This window comes from Fukomys damarensis, unplaced genomic scaffold, assembly GCF_012274545.1.
Source record: "Fukomys damarensis isolate Sample0158 unplaced genomic scaffold, DMR_v1.0_HiC HiC_scaffold_22, whole genome shotgun sequence".
NCBI lineage: Eukaryota > Metazoa > Chordata > Mammalia > Rodentia > Bathyergidae > Fukomys > Fukomys damarensis.
This window is the reverse complement of record NW_022900934.1, coordinates 23,401,612-23,409,288: the sequence shown is the minus strand read 5'-3', so window position 1 is coordinate 23,409,288 and position 7,677 is coordinate 23,401,612. Positions and strand designations below refer to the sequence as shown.

The 7,677-nt window shown below is 46.0% G+C and overlaps 1 protein-coding gene across 1 annotated transcript in view; it reads left to right on the top strand.

Moving 5' to 3' along the window:
- Positions 1–7,677, top strand: part of Cep250 (centrosomal protein 250) — a 48,230-nt gene that overhangs the window by 23,474 nt on the left and 17,079 nt on the right. Inside the window, exons 16-21 of the mRNA XM_033767103.1 lie at positions 271–464; positions 681–808; positions 1,000–1,169; positions 2,452–2,619; positions 3,094–3,228; positions 5,739–5,968. Coding sequence (XP_033622994.1) covers positions 271–464; positions 681–808; positions 1,000–1,169; positions 2,452–2,619; positions 3,094–3,228; positions 5,739–5,968 — 1,025 coding nt within the window. The remainder of the gene's footprint in view (positions 1–270; positions 465–680; positions 809–999; positions 1,170–2,451; positions 2,620–3,093; positions 3,229–5,738; positions 5,969–7,677) is intronic.

Genomic DNA, 7,677 nt, shown 5'->3' with positions numbered 1-7,677 from the left:
TTTTTTTTTTTTGGTACCAGGGATTGAACATGGGACCTTGTGCTTGCAAGGCAAGCGGCAGAACCACTGAGCTAAATCCCCAGCCCAGAAGAGCATACTTCTTGAGCCGGGGGATCAAGAAGGGTCGATCACTTGTGATTGAGTGAGCAATGTTCAGGGCCCACAGTGCTGGGCACAGAATCTTGGAAGAGCCAGTGCTCCTAACCTAGTGATTCCAGCCCTGGGGAGATTCTGCCCCTGCTTCACATCTCACTAACTCTTTTCCCTCAGTCTCGGCACCAGCGGGAGGCAGCCATAGCTCAACTGCAGCAGCTACATCAGGAGGTTGAGCGACAGGAAGAAGTGCTCGCTGTGGGAGCCCAGGAAAAGGAGGCCCTGGTTCGGGAGAGGGCAGCTCTCGAGGTGCGGCTTCAGGCTGTGGAACGGGACCGCCAGGACCTCTCTGAACAACTTCTGGGGCTCAGGTAAGGCCTGGACTCATTTCAGTCAAGCACAGAGAGAACTTTGCAAGGCAAGGGGTAGTCAAGCCAAGCTCTCTGCACTGGTGAGTTCTCATTGAGTTATGAATTTATAATCGCCCCTAACTTCTCCAGGTAGCCAGTACTTAGAACCCAACACCTCTTAAGGAAGAGGAAGGGACTTGATAGGTAAGATCTCTTACTGATTCCTGAACCTCACAGCTCAGCCAAGGAGCAACTAGAGAGCAGTCTGTTTGAGGCCCAGCAACAAAATTCTGTGATAGAGGTCACCAAGGGGCAACTGGAGGTCCAGATTCAAACTGTCACCCAAGCCAAGGAAGTAATCCAAGGTGAGAACCCAGCTGGGAGACGACATGCTGCATTCTGTGGGATGTTCCTAACCTGGAAGGTAGTGGGAGGTTATTAGAGCTTCTCCAGCCAGGCCCTGGAAGTGGGAATTGCCTGTGAAGGAAGCAGGAGACCATTATTAGGTAAAAGACAGACAGAGGCTCAGAGAGCTGTTCCTGTCCCTGCATCCTAGGGGAGGTGAGATGCCTGAAGCAGGAACTGGACACTGAAAGGAGCCGGGCAGAGCAGGAGCGGGATGCAGCAGCCAGACAGCTGGCCCAGGCAGAGCAAGAGTGGCGGGCAGCCCTGGAGCAGCAGAAAGCAGCCCACCAGGAGGAAGCAAACCAGCTCCAAGAGAAATGGGTAAGGCAGTGGATATGGCTGGGGGGTGGCAGAAGCAGACCTGGCCTCCTTTCAGTGAGTATGCCTCCTTCTGACTCTTGGTACAGATACTGCTGCTCAGAAGGGTAGTTATGTCACCAAGGTGTAAAATCCAACTTCTAGCTGGGTGGGATGGCACACGCATCTTATCACAGCACTGGTGAGGCTGAGGCAGGAAGATCACTATGAGTTTGAGGCCAGTCTGGGCTACATAATGAGTTCAGTCCAACCCGGACAACATAAGAGACACTGTCTCAGAAATAAATAGGGAGCTGGGAATTTAGCTCAGTGGCTCCGGTACCTGCCCCTGCCTCAGAAATAAAAAAACAAAAATGCAGTTCTAGCTTTTTCTTTTTTATGAGACTGTGAATTGAACCTACGGGCCTTGTACTAAGCTATATCCCAAACTACCACCACTACCACCTTTCCTTTTTTTTTTTTTTAATTTGAGACAGCCTCTCACTAAGTTGGTGGGCTCAAATTTGCAATCCTCCTGCCTCAACCTCCCAGCACACTTGGATTATAGGCATGCACCACCACACCCAGCTACCTTCTAGCTATTAAATGAGTTAATATATGCACTAAGAATAGTTTCTGGTAGAAGCCAGGCACAGTGGTGCATACCTGTAACCCCAAAATAAAATAACAATGGCTAGGGATGTAGTTCAGCGATCGAATGCCCCTGGGTTTCATCCCCAATTAAAAAAAAATAGTTTCTTTTCATGAATGAGCTCTATATTTGTGTTAATCATCATTATTGGGATGTGTGTGTGGAAAGAGAAGGAAAATTAAGTGGCCCATGATAAGATGCTCTTGGGAAAAAATAAAAAGAGTGGCCCCTGGAATTAAGGGTTATTAAACTGGTCAGGACAAAATTATATTTTATTGTCTTGTTTTTTTTGTTTGTTTGTTTGTTTTTGGTACCGGGGATTGAACTCGGGTCCTTGCACTTGTGAGGCAGGCAGCAGAACCACTGAGCTAAATCCCCAGCCCTTGTCTTGTATAGTTTAACTAAATTGCCCAAGTGAGGCTTGAACTCATTGTCTTCCTTCCTCAGTCTCCCAAATAGGTGGGATTATAGGTGAGCTCCATCATGCTCAGCTAGAGTAGGGATTATTAAACCTCCCTTTAGGGATGAGGAAACAGGAAGTACCCAGGTGGCACAGCTTGAGAGTAACAGAAAGATTCTCATTCCACACCAGTTCTCTTTCTGCTGTTTCTCCTCACCCACTGGATTCTAACAGTGTTTCTTTCATGTGGCCAGGAAAAAGAGCACTCCCAGCACCAGCAAGAACTAGACAAGGCTCTGGAAAGCCTAGAGAGGGAAAAGATGGAGCTGGAAATGAGGCTGAGGGAGCAGCAGACAGAAACGGAGTCCATCCAGGCCCAGAGAGAAGAGGAACGGACCCAGGCTGACAGTGTGCTCTGCCAGGTAGGAAGATAGGCCTGGAGCATTTCATTCATTGGTGATCCCCTGATCTTTGACCACTTTGTTTTCTTTTTTCTTTCTTTTTTTTTTTGTGGTTCCGGGGATCAAACTAGGGACCTTGAATGGAACCAGTGAGCTAAATCCCTGGCCCTTTTGACCACTTCTTTTTCCATTCCTAAGCATGGGCTGTAGAAGGGCTTTCCAGGAGTATATGTACGTTACCACCAATGAGTGGCGATCCACACTGTTAGCTGCAGGGCCGGCAGTGTGTCATACTTCCTGAAGGAGTGCTGACACTTACCACATCCTGTCAGCTTGAAGACCAGCGGCAATCTTGCACTTCCTGGTCCTCGGTCTGGGGACTCAGACTTTCTCTTTTCTGGAAGAGCCCTAAAACACCTGGGATGTGCTTATGACCTCCTGGTGAGCATGATTTCCCTGAGCCCACAAGCCCTTGCCCCTCCTGTCCCTGCGCAGATGCAGCTGGAAACAGAGAAAGAGAGAGTGTCCCTCCTGGAGACACTGCTACAAACCCAGAAGGAACTGGCAGATGCCAGCCAACAGCTGGAACGACTGAGACAGGACATGAAGGCTCAGAAGTTAAGGGAGCAGGTATGGAGGGTAGGCCTGGACGTTTGTTCTCCCATTCAACAGTGAAGAGTTCTTTGGCACATTTTTTTTTTCATTAAGTTTGTTGGTACATTTTAGGTGAACATTATGATCACATTCATCATTGGGATTTTGTATCTGTACATCCCTTCCACTCCTCCCTATTTACAAAAGCTTTGTTTCCTTTGTTTCCTTCTTTGCTCATTTTTTTCTTTCCCTTGTTTCCTTTCCCCCACCCCGCTCCCTAGTTTCCCTTCTCCTTTGAACCTTTTCTTCCTATTTCATATTACATATTTAAAACATTTTTAAATTTTTTATTTTATCCCACTCTCCCCATTTCACATTATGTATTATACATTTTGGTCCTCATTTACACTTTCAGTTTTTTATACCAGAGAAACAATTCAGTATTTACACATGTGTCCTATTTATTTCCCTTAAGAGTCTGGCCTCAAGGTGCATCCACTGAGCTGTACATGTCTCTAGTTAATCATTCTTTAGGGCTGAGTAGCATCTTTGGCACTTCTTATGCATTAGGCCTCGTGCTTTAGGTGCTGACACATGACAAGTTCATAAAGGTGTGGCCCAATAATGTGACATGGTGTCTGTCCTCAGGGAATTTCCATTCTGGTGGCAGAGATAGATGACAAAGGAGGTGACATAAATAAATGAGATGATTACAGATTGTAATAAGTTTTGTAAAGGAAAGAAATAGGGTGGGCTGGGGATTTAGCTCAGTGGTTCTGCCTCCTGCCTTGCAAGAGCAAGGACCCGAGTTCAATCCCCGGTACCAAAAAAAAAAAAAAGGAAAGAAATAGGGTGATGCCATTGAGAGAATTCAAGGCAAGTTAGCCAGGGAAGGCCTTGCAGAGAAAGGGACATTTGAGCTGAGACTTGAAGGTTAAAAAGAAGCCATCCCACTGGGCGTAGTAGCACATGCCTGTAATTCTAGCACTTGGGAGGCTGAGGCAAGAGAATCAGTGCATGTATGGGGCCGACCTGGGCTACATAGTGAGTTCAAGGTCAGTTTAAACTACATAGTGAGACCCTGTCTCAGAAAACAAAATAAACAAGCATACAAAGAAGATACAGCATAGATGAACCTAACAAACATGCCAAGTAAAAGAAGCCAGACATAAGAGGCCACTAGAGGCAAATGTATAGAGGTAGAATGCAGATTGGTGGTTGGGTTGGTGTGGGGAATGGGGAGTGGTTACTAATAGAGTGCTTCTAGGGTTACGGTAATGTTCTAAAACCGATTTTGATAGTTGTAGAATTTGATAGTTGGGAATATACTAAGAACCACTGAATTCTATACTTAGTGTAGGCCAGTGGTAGCAGACCTATAGCACACATGCCACAGTGGGCTGTTTGGATCATTGAAAGCTCTAAAATGTTTGCCCTCACTGCTATAGGTGAATTATGTGGTGAATGAATTATGTTTCAATAAACCCTTTAGCTGGATGTGGTGACACATGCCCATAATCCCAGAACTTGGGAGACTGAGGCAGGAGGATCCTGAGAAAAGTCACACCCGAGCTAATGATGTGTTCAAGACCAGCCTGAACTACATAGTGAGACCTTGTCTCAAAAACAAAAATCTTTAAGAAGAAAATCTTTTTAAAAAATAAAGAAAAAGCAGCAGCTAGGAATACATCGGGCAGAGGATTTAGCTATCAAGGGGCCAGGACAGAAAGAAGTTTGGGAAGGTCAAGGACAAAAAGAGAAGTGTGGCTTGGTGCATGTGGAAAGGTAGGCGGGAGCCCTTCCTTAGCCATAATAGGAGTTTAAATTTTGTTCTAAGGGCTGTGGGAAACTTGGATGGTATTTGAAAAGCAAATGTGGGACATGATGTTATATATTCTAATTTTTATGAACATACATTTTTTTTCTTTTGTGGATACATGCTACCACTGAGCTACATTTGTTTGTTTGTTTGTTTTGATACCAGGATCAAACTCTAGACCTTGCATTTGTGAGGCAGGTGGCATCTACACTGTTTTTTATACGCACACATACCTCGGTTCATGATTCAGTTTTCTCCATGATTCTGGTTGCAAGTCAAACTGGATGAGAACCAAATCAAATTTCCCCATAAGGTCAACATTGAACCTAACCATTGAATTTTATTTGGTTCTCATCCAACTTGGTTTGAGACCAGAATCATGGAAAGACTCAAGTTCGTTAACCAAGGTACCACTGTATATAACTTAGCTGCTGAGCAGAGAACATTGTGTTTGGGGTGAGAGGGCTGGCATCAGGTGGAAGTAGGGATGTGGTCAGGAGGCTGTTGGGTAGTCCAGTGAGAAAGTATTATCAACTCATGGACCCTGACCAGGAAACCTGGGGGAGCCTGTGCACTTTATAAGGAGGGAAAGGGAATAAGAAGGGAGAAGTTGAGGTGGAAAAAAGATGGCTTACTGGCTTCTGCCACAGTTTTTGACAACCCAACAGAAGAGACCCAGGCCCAAGCGGAAGCTTTCCCACATTCACTCGTCTTCTTACCTCTGCAGGAGACCACTGGGGTACTGCAGACCCAGCTCCAAGAGGCCCAGAGGCAACTGAAGGAGACAGATCAGCAGCACAGAGAGGACCTTGTTGCCCTCCGAGAAGAGAGCCACTCCCTGCTACAGGACAAGATAGATCTGCAGAAGCAGGTCCCCTCCTCCTCCCCACCCTGCCTCAAAGCCCATCTTGGTAAAGCCAGGTCTTCCCATGCCCATATCCACAGGTCACAGAGCTGAGGCCCTACTGCCTGAGCTCAGGAGGGGAAAATATACCGGAGAGAACATGGGCCTCTCAGAGTCCTTCCATTGGCCCTCTGTATCTACGCGTTCCACTCCACGGTTTAAGTAATAACCCACTGAAAATATTTATTGCATCTGTACTGAACATGTACAGACTTCTTTTCTGTTCTTATTCCCTAAACAATAGAATATAACAACTATTTACATAGCAATTACATTGGTACGTATGAAGAATAATCTACCGACAATTTAAAGATTATGGGAGGATGTGCATAGGTTATGTGCAAATACTGTGCTATTTTATATAAGTAACTTGAACATCTGCAGATTTTGGTACCTTGAGGGGGACTGGTTCCAGGATACCTTAGGACAACAGTAACCTTTGACTAGAGTGAGCAGGTTGCATACCTTACTTTTCCTATTCCTACTGCTTTTTCTTCTCAGAATCCTGTATCAGATGATTGGATTTTTTTTTTTAAGTACATTCACTGGGATGCCCTCCACAACCCAGCCGGCTGACTGCCTTCCCCGAGGCCTTCCCCGTCCTGCATGCCAGGCTCCAGCTGTCAGCCCAGCAGGGTGCAGCCTGGGCCCTGCTCTGGTGTGGCTGGTGGCCCGCGGGCAGAGTGCTTCTGCTGTCTCGACCCTGAGCAGATGCAGGCTGGGTGCTCGTGGTTTGCTCTCTGGGGTTTTAAAGGGGAAAAAGGCAGCTGAGAAATTCAGTGGCTTCTCTGAAATAGCTGCAGGCTGACACAGCACTTGGGTTTTACAGCAACAAAAGGTCATGCAATTTCTTAGATCCTTATTGGGAAAAAAATAGCAAACATTAGGAGCAATGGCCGGGTGTGGTGGCACACACGCCTGTAATCCCTCGGGATTACAGCACTTGGGAGGTTGAGGCAGGCAGATCACTGTGAGTTAGACCAGCCTGGGCTACGTAGTGAGTTCCTGGTCAGTCTCAACTACATAGCGAGAACCTGTCTCAAAAAAAAAAAAAGAAAAACCAAACATTAGGAGTGAATGGGTGGGAAAGGGAGCATATGTTAGAATGAGAACTCACTAACCCACGAAGATCACATACACGGCCATAATACATGTTTTATTTATTTATTTATGGTACCTGGGATCAAACTCAAGACCTTGTGCTTGCGAGACAGGCGGCGGAACCACTGAGCCAAATCCCCAGCCCTAATACATATTTTTACTAGCAGTGTGATGCCTTTCTACGGGGTATCCAGGAGTTTAGGAGCACAATTTTCTTAAGATGACAAATGCCCTTGGCTACATTATGTACATTGACCTGTGTTTGTAGACTTTGGGGGGGCACTCTTTATAATTTTGCCTCTATTTTGCTAGCTGCTTAATTTTGATAACCTTTTCCTATAACATTATTATTATTGTTGTTGTTGTTGTTGTTGTTGTTGTTGTTGTTTTAGGGGGGAGGGTTGAGACAGGGTCTCACTATGTAGTTGAGACTGACCTGGAACTCACTATGTAGCAGTTGTTGTTGTTGTTGTTGTTGTTGTTGTTGTTGTTTTGGGGGGAGGGTTGAGACAGGGTCTCACTATGTAGTTGAGACTGACCTGGAACTCACTATGTAGCCCAGGCTGGTCTTGAACTCACAGTGATCCTCTTGCCTCAGCCTCCCAAGTGCTGGGATTATAGGCGTGTGCCACCATGCTCGGCTGTAACAATTATTTTGAAA